The sequence below is a fragment of the Euprymna scolopes genome, chromosome 11, assembly GCF_053919585.1.
Source record: "Euprymna scolopes isolate OS-2025 chromosome 11, ASM5391958v1, whole genome shotgun sequence".
NCBI lineage: Eukaryota > Metazoa > Mollusca > Cephalopoda > Sepiida > Sepiolidae > Euprymna > Euprymna scolopes.
In genome coordinates this window covers 109,570,218-109,589,902 of record NC_136492.1, presented here as the reverse complement: position 1 = coordinate 109,589,902, position 19,685 = coordinate 109,570,218, and the positions used below count along the sequence as shown (strand labels likewise).

Sequence of the window (19,685 nt, the reverse complement as noted above, 5' to 3'; positions counted from 1 at the left end):
CATATAGAGAGACCATCACTACCCCCACCCCCTAAAACAAGAAACTTACGGGGGAAAGAGTCTTTCATTTTATTTTCTATTTTAAATGTTATATATCTTTTTGATCACTTGTGCATTCTATTGAGTATTTTCTATTTTTGAGCAGTTCAGTTTTTAAACGTACGTGAAAACAAATCTGAAAACGAAGTTCTTCACTCCTACCGCACGAAGACGAAGAGCAGTGCATGTTTCGCCTTTTTGAATTCTTACGACTCTTAAAAAGTTAATATTTAAAGTGAAGTAAAGAGCATTTAAAACTACTTTAAAACATCAATAAATTATTCAGGTTGGTTGCAAAGTAACTTTTATAGCCAATGGGAACATTTATTTGTTGTATATTTGTTTTTTTTACTACTTTTTTGAATCTCTCTGTATTGTAAAGCAAACTCCCCAAAAATAATTAAAATCCTATTACCAGAATTAATTCATCATAATAAATTTCGGTTTAATCATAAATATGTCAGTAATTATAAAATTGTGTTAATAGTTTGAAAAAATCAATTAGTCCATGATTGTTCAAAACTTGATAGAAATTCGGCAGTATTTAAACTATCAAATAAAAAGCCAGTTAAATAGTATTTGAGGTGTAGCGCTTGGTTTCCATTTAAAATTATATCCCCTAATATGACGATCATAAAATCTGTTTACAGTCGATTTTTATTCTGTACTTGCTTAATGTTTCTACAATTTCAAAATTATGTAATTTCCTGCTGTTTATTTTCTGTTGTCTCATTTAATTATCAGTGATGTTTGAAAGTATTTTTCTTGACAAAAATGTTTTTAATTTTTCAACAATTTTGGAACATATAAATCAACTGCTTTCTTTGAAAGATTACCTAGTGAATTTATGCAACTTTTTTAAAACTTTGTTTTACAAACAAAATAAATTTAAATCGTATTTTGATGTTATCATTTTAGTTTTAGTGATGATTTAAAAACAAATATTTATCATTAGTACCAATAATGAAAATTAACAATGTAAAACAATCGGTTTTGGAATCATAAATTAGGAATACATTTTTCCGATTCTGATACCGCCAAAAGTTCCGATTTTTTACAACATTTTCGGTATAAATTTTCAGATTTTTTGTTAGCTTTTATTTATTTTTCCTATTTTTTATTTTTAACCTTTCAAAGTGCCACCCCTTACATGTACCGCTCGTAAAATAGGGACGCATTTTTCCAATTCCGATACCTCTAAAAGATCCAATATTTTACAAACTTTTCAATATAAAATTTAAGACATTTTGTTACTTTTTATTTATTTTTATTTATTTTTTCTATTTTTACCCTCTACAAATGCCACCCCTTCACATGGGCCGCTCGCAAAATAGGGACACATTTTTCCGATTCTGATACCTCCAAAAGTTCTGATTTTTTTACAACCTTTCCAGTAAAAAATTTCAAATGTTTTGTTAGTTTTTATTTAATTGATTTTTTTTCTATTTTCTATTTTAATCCTCACAAAATACCGCCCTTGACATTGGCCGCTCGTAAAATAGGGACACATTTTTCCGATTCCAGTACCTCCAAAAAGTTTCAATTTTTTTGCAACCTTTTTGGTAAAAAATTTCAAATATTTTGTTAGCGTTTATTTATTTTTCTATTTTCGATTTTTAACCTCTCAAAATGCCCCCCCCCCCACCCGGGACATGGGCCACTCGTAAAATAGAGACACATTTTTCCGATTCTGATACCTCCAAAAGTTCCGATTTTTTTACAAACTTTTCGGTATAAAATTTAAAATTTTTGTTAGCTTTTATTTATTTTTATCTATTTTTTCTATTTTCTATTTTTAACCTCTCCAAATGCCACCTCCTAGTATGTGCTGCTTATAAAATAGGGACACATTTTTTTGATTCTGACTTTTTGAAAAATTTTCAGTATAAAATTTAAGATATTTTGTGAGCTTTTATTTATTTATTTCTATTTTATATTTTTACCTTCTCAAAATGCCGCCCTCTGACATTGGCCGCTCGTAAAATAGGGACACATTTTTTTTATTCCAATATCTGCAAATGTTCCGATTTTTTACAACATTTCCGGTTAAAAAATTCCGATTTTTTTTTTGTTAGCGTTTTTAAATTTTTTTCTATTTTCTATTTTTAACCTCTCAAAATGCCGCCCCTGACGTGTACCGCTCATAAAATAGGGACACATTTTTCTGATTCTGATATCTCTAAAAGTCCTGATGTCTTACAACCTTTTCAGCATAAAATTTCAGATTTTTTGTTAGCTACACCACTGAGTGGACGGATACAACATTTCGTTGATGAGACAGCGGCTGAAGCCTAGCTGATAGTGTAGGACCTATTAGGTTGGCATCTCTCTTTTGAACTCTGTCAAAACTAAACGTAACTTCCATGAACAAAGTTTCTTTCCAACAACTTTCTATCTGTAGAAAAGAATATCATAGGGTTGCTTTCCAGATGATAGTTTTCAAGTTCAATGTAAACAAATTCTTGTTGAACCGTCCACTTCAATGATCAAACTCTGACCATGAAAACACTGTCCTCTTCAGTTGTTGTTCATTATCAACTGACAATCTCATTAACACTTATCTTTAAGTGATCTTTTGACTTAAGCAATGACCAATTAGTCAAAAAGAAAAAAGGATTTAACGTGTGTGTGTGTGTGTATGTATATATGTGTGTATATATATATATATATATACACACACACACACACACACACACATTGTTAAAAACAATACAGAGTTTTTGTTATACCTTGTTTTTGTTTTTTCAATTTTTCTGGTGATGTTTTTGTATATAGATCAAAGGTATTAATAAATGTCTTATAGTTAGATTTTTCTCTCCAAACCATGTTGCGATTTTTTTTTTTCTTTTAGTCTTTCGTCAAGACATCGTCAGGACAATGTGTAAGATTTAGTTGTGCTGATGGTGGTCAGTAGTAGTGTTTACGAAAGATGAAAAGCAAAAAATCACGACATGTTTCATGAGAAAAATCTAACTATGGGACATTTATTAATACCTTTGATCTCTATACATAAAAAGATGCTCAGAAAATTTGAAAAAAAAAAAAAAGGTATAACTAAACAAAAGCTCTCTGTTGTCTTCTTTAACAATGTTTGTTTAAATGAAAGCATGCTGCCTAAATATGTCTATATATAATTTGGTATTTACTGTTAACCTTTAGTAAAATGTTAAGTCCTTTTTAAATGCTAGTGTTTACATCTATTTTCTGTTAATAAAAAAAGTAGTAGTTGATTTTGTTGATTTTGTCATTTGTGTTATATTAAAGAACCCATCTTATAACATTGTTTTTTAAAATTACTTATGATGAACGCGGGTGTCAGGCTAAGATGTCATTTTGAATACGATTTGAATTGATATTTCATTATTCCTTGAATACATTCAGGAAGCCAGGTAGAATCTAAGTAAAAATCAGGGACTTTTATCCATTTTTAAAATGAAGAGTTGTATGTAGAAAATAGTGCAAGTTAAAAAATGAAATAATGAATGGTGGCATGATAATAAATATACCGATGAGGGAACTTTTATGATGATTGTGTGTTTTGTGGGAGGACTTAATTGCAGGAGAGTAAAATTCTGTTACTTTTGGAAGAGTAGATAGTGTAAAAATAAACAGTTTAGTTGGATTAAATGTAATAATTTGTAAATAGGGAAGAACTGTAAGCATTTTATTTTTTTATTATGAAACACTAAACTGTGCTATAAGTGGTAATGAGTGTTGAAGATTTGTGTAGGAAGTGTTTGGTTATTTTCTTATAATGACTGAAGTTTCATAGAAAAAAAAAAACGACATTTTATTATATGACTTGGCAACATTCACCCAGGATAGGTTGAACCGGCTCCTTTCATAGAACACACAGTCTCTCGGATGAAAATAGATCATGCATGACAGTCTGCAGCACAAAGTAGAATATATTTATAGAGCTATACCAGTCATTAAAATAGGGGAGAATCTGACTTTATAGATGGAATTACATTAACACTTGTAATTGACATGCTTTACGTTTTTATTTCCATAAGACCTTTTTTTTTTTTTTTTTTTTGTAAATATGAAAAAATAAATCCTATTTAGCTAAGAAAAGCATACTAAATTACAACAAATGCATGTGTGTGTAAGTATATATAACCTTTTCTCCTCAGTAATTCAATAAGACATTCGCCAAGGTTATTTTCATAGTTGAAGACTTTTTGTCCTTAATTATTATTTTGAAACAATACAAGTCTGTTTTTATTTTTTAAATAATAATACGAAAACTAAAAACTAAAACATTTTTCTTTCTTTCTTCTCAGATCTGTGGGACACTGCTGGCCAGGAACGTTTCAACAGCATGCACAGTTCTTACTACCACCAAGCACATGCTTGCATCATGGTGAGTCTACTACGACCCTGCACGTCCTTGTCCTCTTTGTGCCTGGCCGTCATCTGGTAATTAGAGAAGAGAACATTATTCGACAATTACCACCTGCATCATCACCCTTTCTCCTTGCTTTCATCCCACCCCCTGCATATTTTTTTTAAACCATTCATATGCAGGTCACATTGTTTAGAGACACTTCAAGATGATTTATTGGTTTATGAATGTGCAAACTTTATGCGCACATATCTCCTACTTTGTTAACACACATGTCAGTTTCTTGGTTTAATGTCGATAGATTCTCATCTAAACCTCACATTCCCACCATTTTCATGTTTAGTTTGCACGTTTTTTTTTGTTTTTTTTTTAATGTCTCAATAGGAATACAATTTTTTTTTAAATGTCTAAATAGAATTGCATGTTTTTAATACATTTCTAAATAGAATTGCATGTTTTCAATACATTTCTAAATAGAATTGCATGTTTTCAATACATTTCTAAATAGAATTGCATGTTTTCAATACATTTCTAAATAGAATTGCATGTTTTTAATACATTTCTAAATAGAATTGCATGTTTTCAATACATTTCTAAATAGAATTGAATTTTTTCAATACATTTCTAAATAGAATTGCATGTTTTTAATACATTTCTAAATAGAATTGCATGTTTTTAATACATTTCTAAATAGAATTGCATGTTTTTAATACATTTCTAAATAGAATTGCATGTTTCTAAATAAGAATTCATGTTTTATAGATTTCTAAATAAGATATCCTTTTCTCCTCCTTTACTACTTCTTTCTCACAGAAGAGATGTTGCAAGTCTATTTCTGCTATATGGTTATTTTCAAGGCAGGTGCTTGACTGACCCTCAGTCTATGGTCCACTCCCTGCAAAACCTTCACAATGAACACTTATCTAGCTACAACCACTGTTAACAATTTACTCTACTCTCCATCCATGCCTAAAACTAAATGCAAATTCCATAACAAAGTTTCTTTCCTAAAACTGCCCACCTGTGGAACTCTATAACATGGATCTGCTTTCCAACTGACTACAACATGGTTGTTTTTAAGTGCTTGTTTAGTTGCTCTCTTTAATAATCAAATTCTATCCAATTTACACCACTACCGATCATTACGGTGTTGTTTCACCGGCACTTTCCCTGACACTCATTAACACTTGAGTGGCCTTCAAGCTTTGATAAACAATGACTCCCTTGTAAAAAAAAAAAAAAAAAAAAAAAAAAAAAAACTGATGTGCTAATTATTTTTTTTTTATTCATCAATAAACAAGGTATTATTCAATTCAATTAAAAACTTTCAACATTTGTGCAATGAATTATATTTTCTTTTTTATAAAAAACAAGTTTTTCAACTGGTCTTTAGTGGAAAATTTGCATAATTTAAATTTTTGCTCTATTAATGAATATGTAGGCTAATGTTTGAAAATGTTATTGTTAAAAGCAACTTTATATATTTTTATGGCAGCATTTTAATTAAAGAAAATAAAATTAAAGAGGCCATGAGAACATTTCTGAAGAACTCTCATTTGAGGTGTTCAAGGGAGGTAGTTCTGGTTCCATATACAAGCAATATATATTTTTGCTTTAAGAAAATACTTAAATTTGTATGACAGATTTTGATCCTCACAATCAAAACGATTGAATTCTATTGCACGAGTGCTGTAAAATTTATTCAAGATAAAAATAATCTGTTATGGTTCTGAAATTTTTAGATGAGGATTGATTATTTTTATTTTTTGGGCTACTGTTCTCATTTTTATTTGCAAAACGTTTCAGTCAATGTAACCTCCGACCTTTGTCAGGTGTATCTTGTCAAACACTGTAATCTTTCTATCAAAATTAGAAATCTGCAAAAAATTCCAAACAGAATCCTTTATTTAATCCACGGAGTTAGTATTCTCTGGTTCTGTTAGCCATGACTGGGTAGAAATCCTAAGTAAACTGTGGGACAGTGGATAGAGTACTTGATATCATTTAGTTGTAAAAGTCACACTGTTCTGGACATTGAAGCTTCAGTCCTCATTGTGGGTGACACCCAAAATATAATTGCGAATTACTTTGAACTTTTGCTCAGTCATGGCTGATGGAACAAGAGATGCTACTAAATAAAACTTTTCATTTAGAATTCCGTGCAGATTCTCGAGTTTGACAAAATGCACCTGAAGAAGGTTGAAGGTTACATCAGCGGAATGTTGTGCGAATAACATTCAAGATGAGAACAGTAATAATTTCAAATAATCCAAATAATTTGTAAAACAGTCTGTCATACAAATCTAAAATTTTTATTTAAATTTCATGTTTAAAAACAAATCCGAGCGGAAAACGTGTTTGTGATGTGTCAGATTGATTTTTGGTATTTTTTCATCTGACATTTTGTTTGAATTGTTTCGTTGAAGAAGTTCTTTTGATCCCCTGACAAGTCTCGTGCAGGTAAAGAAAGGCAAAAAAACACCTGCATTCATTTGTTAAGAGTTTACCCGATTTACATATCTACTCCTCAAATGAGACTCTTGAAAAGCAGAATCTATTGAAAGAATAAATTCCCTACAATCAAGTGGAATGACTTACAACTACCGGTTCTCATCACATGACCTAAGTTAAGCAACACTGAGCTTGGTCAGTATCTAAATACCAATTTGGAAATGACTGAAAATAGTTACTTTCTCTAATACTCTTCAGAGAGAGATATAAACCATTCTCTCCTTCCCTATCTATGTATGAATAGTAGGCTAGACTAAACTCTCAAGCCTTAGTAGAGTAACTAGTTTTTAATAAGAAAACTAGTCCTTCTCTACTTATTCCAGCATTGGTTCTAGTTATCTTGAATTTCTCCCTGCTTCTGAACTTTAGCAATACCAGATCAAAAATGTGGGTAAGGATTGTGTAACCCATTAGTATAAACTCTTTATTGCGTAAGCAGCTTTCAGAGGATATCGATTCTGTATAATAATTTCATTTCCCCAAAATGTTCTTGTCATAATTATTTCTTCTTCAAAGTCTTTCTCAGGGCCTCTTGAAGATTTGTAACCAAATTATAACAGTGACAGTGTTTTAATTGTTGGTTATACTCGGCACATATTATTTCAAAAGTCTATTCACGCCAATGTGAAACTGTTTGTCAAATACAAAGGCTTACTTAGCTATGGTTGATGAAATTTGACCTTAGCTTCAAATGTAGATGAGTTATTGGTGGAGTTCAGTCACATGACATAAATAGGGATTTGAAGTAAGATAGTTGCAGTTTAGAACAGAAAAGAAGGATCATCCCATAAAGTTCAGATGAATAAGGAAGTTTGGATTTCTCATGCCTCTTCGAAGTTAGAAGCAACTCATAGATAAATGAAAAAATGAATCCATGCTTAGTGAAATAAATGAAAATATTATTCCTATTCATCTTGCATGTGTTTTATATTCCTACTCAAAAGAAAAGTATCTTGACTCATTGTCAATTCTATTTTTGAGAACGAATAACTTCACCCACATCAAAGGGTTTTACGAAACATTATCTGCCTGTAATATTCTGATTTATTAAAATAATTTTTTATTTCTATTTTTACATCAGGTATTTGATGCAACTCGAAAAATAACGTATAAAAATCTTGCCAACTGGTACAAGGAACTTCGTAAATATCGACCAAACATTCCATGTCTTTGTGCTGCCAACAAGATTGATGGTGAGTATGTTTGATGTAATCTGTATCAACAGCAAAAACTACTTCTTATTCTCTCTGTCTTTTAAGATCGTCATTCAGACCAGTACTTTAGTTCTGATATCCTCTTTACACACTTGTCACTATGTGTGAAAATGTCTTCACTTCCAGCTGGTCACCAACATTTGAGCATTACATCCCAAATTAACCCAATTTTAGTATATACTTTTGGAATAGCCTCACATCATCAGTTGATTGTTTTTGCTTTTTGATTTTTTCTTTAGTGAATGCTCCCCCCCCCCCCCAGCAAATTGTGAGAAATAAAAATATTATGTTTTGCTAGTTGTGCAAAATCTCTTAATATCATCTTTCCACACAAAATTAAATGTCCCAGAATTCAAGTTAAAATCATACACACAATGTTGATTTGGACATGTGAACTGTCATGGCAAATAGATTCACTGATGTATCAAAATTGAGCCCCCGAGTACATAAGACCTGGGAAGTTGGAATTTGATGATAACAATTTTGTAAATGAGAGATATTGTAGAAGTTTAGTTTGATGATTTTATCTGAACTGCAAAAGTGCTAAATTTGTGAAAATCTTTTGTTGTAGTCTTATAATTAGCTTTGTTTCGTTGGTTACTTTAGCTCTGATTCTGTGAAGAAGCATGACTTTTCTAACTTCTGTTTGGATGAAAACTCCATTGCTTTTTTTCCGGGAAAACTCCAGTTGCCCCCCCCCCCTCGCTCCAGGGTGCCTTTCGGGTCAAAATGGCTAAAATTGACACTTTTGTGCTTATTAAAAAAAGAAAATTAATGTCTTGGATTTTTATAAAACTTTCTGTAAAGTTGTAACTAACTGATTTCAATATAATTTTGTTTGTCTATACTTTGCGATAACTCTTGGGCTAATAAAAACGCTCCATTTTGAGGACTATTTTACCATATTTGTCCAAAGTTTTCTGTGTATATCTATTTAGCGGTTTTGCATGGTGTTGAATTCAAATTTAAATATGTTAAGCCCTTAGGGACTTTGGGGGCTAAAATAGGGCAGGTGGCAAATGATGGATTTAATCATTTCTTTTTTGCATGGTACAGAACTCAAAGTTACATATGTTAAGGCCACCGTTTGTTCATTTGTTACATATGTTAAGGCCACCTTAAAGTGTTCAAAGTTACATATGTTAAGGCCACCGTTTGTTCATTTGCACCAGGATTTGACATCCCCTGAAAACTTTTGGGGCTAAATGGGGCGGGGTGTAAATGCTGAAGTTAGTCATTTTTTTTTTTATGTCTCGTTCACTGTGCACTCACGGGGAACCATGCATGCTTCACTTTTTTTTTTTTTTACCACTTTTTCGAATTGCTGTGGATTGTTAAACAAACTCCAAATTTTGTTTTGAAAACTTGAATTTTATCTGGAGAAGGCCTAGAAAAACTTTGAAAAACCTTAAAAATGGACATTGAAAGTCTGCATGAACCCTGAAAATGTCTCTCATAGAATTTAGAACATTAATAATTCTATTTGCCATCTACAAATTTAAAATCTGGAAGGATTTATTTTAGAATAAGTTTCTCTATTTTACTTTTTCTTTGTTTCTTGGGTGATGCCATGCTTCTAAATAGGGGGCTACAGTTGAAAGAAAGAGCAAGCATAATATTATACTGATAATTGTTTTTCTCTTTTTCCAGTCCTAAGCAACGTTTGTATGTATTATCCCTCTCATGACAACAGCGACAATGTTACGGTATTGTTTCAAGATGGAGATCCAGGAGTATTGCTGTCCAAAATCTTTGTTCTTTCCTCTGTATTTTTAGCTTAATTTCTTTTCATGTAAGATGAGCTGGAACATGTTTCAAAGTTCTCTTTTCTTTCATTGTTCTTCTCAGCTGATGTCCTTATTGATAAACATCTTTTATTACTTGTGTCTTAATCTCTTTAAGCAAAACTGATTTGCACTCTTGGATATATCACGTCATCTTTTATAAAACTTTAATGCATTTTTACGTTTTGGAATTAATTTGATGCTATTTATAGTAAATGCCCAAGCCATTTCAGATTTTGTTTTTTTGTTTTTGTGTTTTTTGCAGGAAGGGGGGGGGGTAAAAATGAGTCACTACTAATCAAGATCTAAAGCTATTTGAGGATAAGGGTTAATGAGATGGATTGTTGATTTAATTATGAGAAGGTTGAAAATGATTAACAGAATGTAAAAAATAATTACTTATGGGTTTATCACAAGTATTTCTTGATATTTAATTTAAAGACACCTATGTTGCAGTCCACAATGGGAAATGGGAAGTGGTGTTCAATTTCTTTGTTTTAGATGGTATTTAATTTCTGAAATCACATTATAACAGTAAGTCCGTATATAGAGCTGCTTGCTCAAAATTTAATTGGACCAGAATATATGGCAAATCTTGGACAGCCATTGTGCAATGAGTTAATGGTACTTATGCAGTATAAGGCCACTGTTATCGTCAAAATCATCTGGGCAGTTTATATAAAACACCAAAATCTAAAGTGCCTTATTCCTAATACAAAAATCATAAAGAAAACATTTGTTTGCTATCATCGGTTTACTATATTAAAAAGTCGAAATATTCAACTTGATTTGAACAAAAAAAAATAAAACAAAAAAAATCGAAATATTTATCTTGATTTTAAGCAAAATATAACACAAAAAAATTGAAATAATTTTTGCTTGTTATTAGTTGTTTGTTATTCAAAAAATATTTATTTGTGAAACTTACAATGTTTCTTTTAAATTTTTCTTAATTTGAATTTTCAGTTTTTAAAAGTTTCATGAAAATCGTTCAATAATTGTTCAAGAATATTTTCTTTTTCAATTCATTTTTCATTGAAATTGCTTCATAATTCAGTTAATTTTTCATTGGATTAGCTTCGTGCTAACTGAAATAATATTTTTCATTGAAAAAAATTGGCCAGGGTTTGAATACAATGAAATTCTTTCAAAGTTCAGCTAATTCTTTAGTATTTGTTGTTAATGGCATTGTTAATTTTGTCTGTGGTAACTCTACGAAAGACTAACCAGGTAATAGAAGGAATCTTAGTTTTCTTTTCTTGGAGATATAGATAACTGTACTCTTAGTTCTCACTTCCTAAAAAAAGAAAATTGAATTAAAGAGCCTCTCTCCATTTGTTAGCCTGAAACAATGTCAAGATACACATTTAATGGATGCATCTAAGAATGAAGTCATTTTTGTGAGCTTTATCGAACATGAGTAGAAATATCTAGCATTGGCAAATAAATAGCAACTGGACTTTTTAGCAAATTAAAACTGGCAAAAGTTACAGCCCATTGACCTAGAATGAGTGCTTTATGCCAAATTAATGGTAAATTTGGGCTCATTTTTGCATTAAATACTAATCCCTTTTAATTCCTAACTGTGAATCGAATAGATACCATAATGCTTGGTTTGCTGCACCTTATCATAAGAAAGGTCCATACAAAATTTGAATCAGATTGGTCCTGTAGTTACCAAGAAAAAGTGGAATGGAAAAACAGACAGACAGACATATAGATGTGTAGAATTATCTATGCTTCTTGGTTTCTTGTGTTTAGAGGCAGTGCATAGTTTGTTCATAATTCACAAAAATATGACATCTTCTGCTCCCAAGTTTCTTCCTCCTTTAAAATCTAAAAGAAATGTAAAACTGAGCGATTTCAAGAAAGATTTAAATATCTCATTTATTGAAAGCCAAATTAAAATGAAAATTAAATTCTATTGAAATCAACCATTTTTTAAATTCCTGTTTAGCTGTCAACATTTGCAGCAAAATATTTTTCATTTTATGCTTATTAGTTGGCGTTTGGTGGGTTATAAGAACTTTTGCAAATTCTTTGTTGTGTGGTGGTTGGACAAATTATCAAAACAAAAACTATCCTAATTCCAAATACGTAGCATTTGTGGAAAGTAAAACTCAAGGAGTCTATTAACTAGTTATTGATATAAATAATCTATTGATCCAAACTATTGTTTTCAAGAAAAATTATTGAACAAAGAAATAGGCTTTTATAATTATTATTCAGTATGTTTGTGCAAAAAGCTAAAAAAAAGAAAAAAGTGTGACTTCATTTTCATGCATACAATTAATAGGTGTGGAGATCAGTATCTTCTCGCTGGAGACATTCTGTCTATTTTCTGATTCCATTTTCCCAGTTTCAGGCTTTCAGAGTTGTTTATTTCTTGCCCACCCAGCATTTTATTAACATCTTATCCATCATTTATTATTATGCTCTTGTTTTTTTTTTGTTTTTGTATAATGAGACTTTGATAAATTATTTCTTTATCATTATTTTTTTTTTAATATTTTAACCTGAAATTCTAATATTCAAGACATGAACCTCAATTAAATACTTGATCACCTGCAAGGTTGTTAGCCTCCTTCACAAGAAAACATTACTTAATATGTACATATGGTAAGAAACATGCCAGAAAGCTTTCTATTCTAATAGTTTCTTCCCTCGAACAGCTAGACTTTGGAATTCCCTTCCTGCTGCCTGCTTCCCTGGCCGTACTGATATGCAGAAGTTTAAATGTAACATAAAAAATATCTTGTCAATCTTTCCTAGACATGGCCCCAAATAGTAGCCCCTTACGTTCAAGTGGTGATATGCTTTATAAGGGGTGAACATGAGTAAAAAAAAAGTTTTTTAAAACAGTCATTTAGAAAGAATCAATGAAAAAGTATGCAGACACAAGTAGATAATATATTATGTTTTGAAGAAAAAATGCTGCCTAAATATATATCATTATCATCCAGTTATGGTATTTAAGGTTCTGTAATATATCCTCGACTCTGGGGTGACAACACCAGGCACCGTCTCATGCCTGCTCTTCATGTAGTTTGATCGATAGGGTCAATGCTAGTCATTTTGCAAGCAATCAAATCGCTTTATACACACTCAAGTCGAGTTTCCCTAGATTTTTTACACACCCTCGTTCTAAAGGAGGTTTTTTTTTTGTTTTTTTTCACGTTTATAAATGGTCTAAAAAATAATTAAAAAGAAAAACCTGCATGTTCAAAATTATCGCACTTGAAAATATTCGGTTTTAAACCTAGAGGGCGTCACTCGCATGAGATGTTATACTGTAGTCTCTGGTGGTAAATTAAGAAATGGAACTTCGTATTTTATTGGTGAAATTTTCAAAACCTTAAGGCCTAATGGGCCTTCTTCGTTAGGGTTTTTGATTGAGTCAATCTACTCTTAGACAATGGTCAAGGAACCAAACAACTTTGTATTCATCATCATCATCATCATCATCATCATCATCATCACCATCAGTCCCGAACTTTCTATGTGTATTGATGCTAGTCATGTTGTAAGCAGTAAAGTCACATTGTACACACTCAAGCTAAGTTTGTTTAGGTCTTATACACACCCTCGTACTGGAGTATCCATGTGCTTTATTGAGTTAATGCAGGAGGTAGAACACTTAACATCTAAATCTGACCCCAAGATCACCATGGACATGGAATATGCGCCTACATTAAAAATGGCTTCCCGTGTGGTAAAGATATCTCCAGAGAAGACCCTAATTTACCTTACATGTGCTTCCGGGTTGCACTTGCTTACACCACCGCATTCATATTTGCCCTCTATCGCCCCCACAACAGCGGGGTTACTGTCCTTAAGAGTATATCTGAGAAAACTGACTTCATCCTGTCTGCTCATCCTTCAGCTACCATTCACATTTGCGGTGACTTCAATGTCCATAATGTGGAATGGCTGACCCATTCAAATAAGACAGATGATGAGGGGAGGTTCTGTCATGATTTTGCCATTGCTTATGACCTCACTCGGATTGTTCACAAACCCACCCATGTGCCCGATACTACTGGTCAGTATGCAAGCCTTCTAGACCTTTTCCTCACAACTTCCCCTGAGCTATGTTCATGTTCCATTCTATCTCTCCTGGGATCCTCTAATCACACAGTTGTATCAGTTAAGATAAAAATGAAATACAATAAGTCTTCAGATGTACCTCTCCACCGTATTGTATATCGATACTCTATGGCTGACTAGAATAGCTTCCGTACATTAATATCTGATCTACCTCTGCATTCCATGTTTAAAAAGGATGTATCCTCTATAGTATCAGACCTGACCAAATGGTTAATTGTAGGCATAGACCGATTCATACCATCCAAAAAATTCCAACAAAAACCTAACAACCAGCTATGGTTCTCCCCAGAATGTGCTGCTGCCATTGGCACTGAAATCACTTTTTCCATAGCTACCAACGTAAGAGATGTACTGAGACTAAAGCTGCCTTCAGGACTGCAAGCAACCACTGTAAAAGAGTAATAAAAAAATGCAAGAGAGCTATAGAGCTATATGCTCAATCCGTCAAATCCAAAGTAGCTGAGCAGCGGCTTGGTTCCCACCAGTTTTGGCAAATAGCAAACAGGATCCTGAACACGTGTGTGTTCTATCCCAACCATCATCAATGGACCTGAGGTCATCTCATCAGCATCAGATAACGCCAAACTATTTGTCAAAAACTAAGCAGTTAACTCTACCCTCTGCAACGAAGGTCATCAACTCCCCGTATTTCCTCCTACAACAGAAAACACACTATCCAACATACAAATATCTGTGCAAAAGGTTGCCAAACTAATCAAGAACCTGGAAAACCTCGTCAGTATGCCCTGTATTTAAGAACTCAGGTGATAAGTCATCTCCCTCTCAGTACAGACCAATAAGTCTCCTGTGTGTCATAAGTAAGTTACTGGAATCCATATTAAACAAAGAAGTAGTCAACCACCTCAGCAGAAATAACCTCCTTAGTGACATGCAATACGGTTTCCGTTCTACTAGAACTACAGCTGATGTACTAACAGTTATATCCCACAGGATTAGTGAATCTCTTAACAAAGGCTTCCTTTCTAGGGCAATTGCTCTTAACATATCAAAGGCCTTCAATAAGGTTTGGCATAAGGGCCTACTTCACAAGATTTCCAGCTACGGTATAACTGGAAATGTTTTCTCAATCATTAAATCATTTCTCTCTGATAGGCTCATAAGAGTAGTGGTTGATGGGCAGAAATCAGAGGCCCACAGTATTAATGCTGGAGTCTCCCAAGGGTCCATCCTGGGTCCAACTCTCTTCCTGATCTACATCAATGATCTCCCAAAACACATACTTAAATCATTCGTTGATATCTATGCTGATGACACGACCATCTACGGCAACACATCAAAGGGCGTAAATGACAAAACTCTCTCTGATTCCCTCTCCTCTGATCTTGAGCGCGTGGTTCAGTGGGGGAGATGATGGCTGGCTACCTTTAATGCATCTAAAACCAAACTCCTAACTTTGCATCATCAATGCTCTGTTCCTCATCTAGCATCAATTGAAATGGATGGCTCTCATCTTGGGGAGGCTTAATGTTTTGACAAGCTCCTGGGTTTGACCTTTACTCCTGATCTGAAATGGAACACGTATATCAAGTCTGTTGCTCAGGCCGCTAGGAAAATAGTGAGATCCTTCTACCGTTCCAGAAGATATCTCACTACTGATGCAATTCTCTATCTCTATAAAAGCCAAGTACGTCCAAAGATGGAGTACTGCTGTCATATCTGGGCTGGAGCTTCAAAAAACAGCCTATCCTGCCTTGACAAAGTACAAAATAGACTTCATGGTTTGGTGGGGGATGCCCTTTTCTCTTCCCTGCAGCCTCTCTCTCACAGAAGAGACGTTGTGAGCCTGTCTTTGTTTTATCGTTATTTTCATGTCTAGTGCTCGTCCGAGCTCCAATCTCTGGTCCCCCCTCACCAATCCTTCATGATAAACACCCGTCTAGCTAAAACCACTGTCAATAATTTCCTCCACTCTTTATCTGTGCCTAAATCAAAACGTAGATTCCATGAACATAGCTTTTTTCTGAGAAGAGCACGCCTGTGGAATTCTCTTCCGTTTGCCTGTTTCCCACCTGGCTACAACTTGGATGTCTTCAAGTCCAACATAAACAAATTCCTGATTAATCGCCCCCTTAAGTAAGACACTTTATCAAATCTCCAATACCAACTATTACCACAATATTATCCCATGTATTATTGTACACAAACCCTTATCCCCGAGTAGCTTCCTAGCCTTGATAAGTGGTGATCCCCATGTAAAAAAAAAAAAAATTCTCAGAAATCAAGTGACCCCAATGACCATTAATTTTCCTCTCCTCAAATGAGCAATTAACTATGTTATTCTATATCTTTCTTTTTCTTTTAAACTTACTGAATTTCAGGACAAGAATTCATCTGGTCTAGTAGAGAGTATCTAGCTAAGTGTTGTGACTCAAGGAAACATCTCTAGAAGGTGCACCATTCTTCATATGAACCAAGTAGATCTTATTTGAGCTCCAAATCCTATAATCAAGAGGATTCTATTTGAACTTTTAATTTTATGTTATTTTGAATAATAATAATAATCAGTGTTTACTTGTAAGATGAAATATCCTTATATTGTGTTGCTCTGAAAAACGTTTGTACAGAAAGACTGAAGACATTAATAATAGTATTTAAAAAATATATATGCAATTTTAAAGTGAAAATTATTTACATCATTTAAAATTGAATCGTTTTTGTTGGATATGTTGGTTTACGTTGACATAGCAAAAAAATTGCTATCGTTTTGTTTTCATTGTTTCTTTTTCACTCTCATTTTCTTTTTTCCGTTTGTCTTTGCTAATTACATAACCGTTTTCTTTGCTATAATTAACTTTTCACTATGTACGAAAGGCTGAGTTGAACACAATTAGTTATGAAATGCTAAACTAAGGGCATCTAAGTTTTTTAAACAATGGTTTTGCTAATATTAATTCTATTGACTTAAGAAATGAAATCTATTAAAAATGAATAATAATATTTCTAAATATCTAAATTATCTGAGTCTGTTTTTCTTTCCGTCCATTCCACTTTTTTTGGTAACTACTGTACTGATCTGGCTGAAATTTCGTATGGACCTTTATGAGAGGGTGCAACGAACTAAGTATTATAGTGTCCGTTCGATGCACATTTAGAGATTAGTATTTAATGCAAAAATGAACACAAATTTAACCGTATTCAATCATCAATTTGGCATAAGACACCCGTTATAAGTAAACGGATTATAACTAGATATAATTATAGTTTTAAATTAAAAAATATCTAATTGTTAACATTAGATAGTTTAACAGAAAATGTTTGAAATAATTTTCACTTCTCAAAATGGCATATACATTCTTTACAATTTCATTTCTTTTTGTTATATATTTCAATAAATATATTTAACATTTGTATTCTCTTCAAAATACAACTTAGATGTTCAGGCAGATAAGACAAGCAAATGTATCTGTTTTCGTCTACCACAACTTTTTCAAATGGTGGAAAATGTTTATACTTAAATGTTATTATTGCATAATTTTTCCTTTGCAAAGACTTTCACTTAGCAAGGGGACCCGACATTGCCTGAGATTGAATGATGATCAACAAATGCTTCACACTCCCATTTTTTTTTATTGTCATTGAATTTGGTGAAATCACTCATTTTTCAATTAAATCAATTGATTACCTGTTCTAATTAGGGACTCATCACAGTGCACTGGGAGAAAACTTCACATGTCTCTCACAGTGACTTAGTCCACGATACATTGTGTAGTCTACATTGCACTGTAGAGAATCTACTGTTGATTTTATAAAATTATTTTTTATATAATGACTTGAATTAAAATTTACAATGCAAAAGTCAAGCTGCTTGGGCGGTAATAATGGCTTAAATTTAATTTTTACAAAATGCCTTATATAATGTATGTGTGTGAATATATATAATTTATCTTGTCAGATTTTCAAAGTTAGACCCAAATAAAAATGTATCGGACACTTCCTATACAAATCTTTTCCATTTAGCAATAACTGCATTTCCTACAGCATGTTTCATGAATATATTCTTACATTTCTTATTTTGTCAAAAATTATTAACATTTATTAATAGGTTTTTGTTTCTCCCCAGAACGTCTTCAAAAAAGAGGGTAACAACCATATAACCTTTTTAAATTTAGTACTCACACATCGCCCTTCTAGATTGTATTCTTTGTTTATAGATTGTTACATTCATTCCAGAATGAAAGAATTCTATTCTGTAATTCTGTATGCTTGGTAGTTTTACCTTTTGGTTAACCGGATTACGTTTTATCAAACGCATCCCTGGTGGCCATCTTGCTGATAACAGGCAAATACATTTTTTTGTGTTGATCTTCTTAATTTATATGTTTATTATTTTTAACAGTATATTTTCTAATATACTTTTTTTTATTTTAAATAAGACAAACAGCTAAGAATTCATTGTTTTTGCAACTTAAGACAAATATGTCAAAATTCATGCTCTTAACAACAAAATAAACAGTGGGAATTATTCGTAGTTCAAATAAAGTTATTTTTGAAAATATTCTCTATTCCATTCGCCATTAAACAAACAAACAACTATTCTAATAGCTAAATATTTTAATTATTCCAACAAAGAATAAAATACTACACTTCTGATGCTAAAAAAGCTATTTGCTTTGCTGCTATTTGCTATATTATTTAAATTTCAGTACTTACTGAAAAAATTATTTTCCATAATTTTTATTTGTATATTAGGAAAAAAACAGCGTCAAACCAGTACATTATAACTTTTAATGAAAAACGATCACGTGTAAGTAATGTGTATTTATAAATACTATTATACAAAACATAAACATGCTAATAAAAAAAAAACTATTTTACTGCATAAAATTCATAACATTACTGAGGAACTCCAGAGAAATTAAGTTACTTCAAATTACTCTTTTAGAACTCTGATTTTATTGAAAATAATGAATTCCACCAAGATTAACATTTTACGTAAATATGAGGACCTTCAGAGAAATGCCTTCTTCAGTAATGGCATTTTTTTGTGTACTTTAACAATTACTATTCTGACTGTTATTTATGCTTTTCTTTTCTTACTATGGAGAAAGTTCCAATCCCTTGAAGAGGTTCAGTGGATTGAAACAAAATTAAAATTATCAGTCCAGAAGTATTTCTTATTCAGAGACCAAGAACATGACAGACAAAGGTTCCATTAGCAAAAAAAAAAAAAAAAAATGTCTTTGATAGAAATGCTAAAAATGTGGTACTAGTGCAGAGAGTGATCCGGACGTAAATAATAACGTTATTATTTAAAAAGCCATTCTTAACATGGGGAGGGGAGGATGTTTTGTACTTATTCTATACTTCAACCTTACAATTGAATAAAAAACATATAAAACTTTAATTAAACTTGGAAATACGATTTAAAAAATAGTGCGGATCACTCTCTGCACTAGCACCAAAAATATATATCATAAACGTTTTCATTTCGGTGTTTAAATCTTTTTTTTTTTTTTTTACTTATTAAAACATTATTTCAGTAAATTATTTGACATTAAATACGAGACTAATGTCATTCTACATGTTTCGTCTGATTGAAATCAAATTCAACAAATATTTAAATCATTTCTGTCATACAAAAAGAACCTTACAATAGAAAATGGGTCACCACATGGCTATGTCAAAGGCCACTCTAGTATAACAGTTAATGAGATTCTCGGT

At 32.2% G+C, this 19,685-nt stretch overlaps 1 protein-coding gene across 2 annotated transcripts in view; it reads left to right on the top strand.

Annotated features, from left to right (window-relative positions):
• LOC145288067 (rab-like protein 2A) overlaps window positions 1–19,685 on the top strand; it is a 268,601-nt gene that overhangs the window by 158,389 nt on the left and 90,527 nt on the right. For both annotated transcript variants that reach the window (XM_080136120.1, XM_080136121.1), the window contains exons 4-5: window positions 4,326–4,405; window positions 7,980–8,091. In XM_080136120.1, coding sequence (XP_079992246.1) covers window positions 4,326–4,405; window positions 7,980–8,091 — 192 coding nt within the window. The remainder of the gene's footprint in view (window positions 1–4,325; window positions 4,406–7,979; window positions 8,092–19,685) is intronic.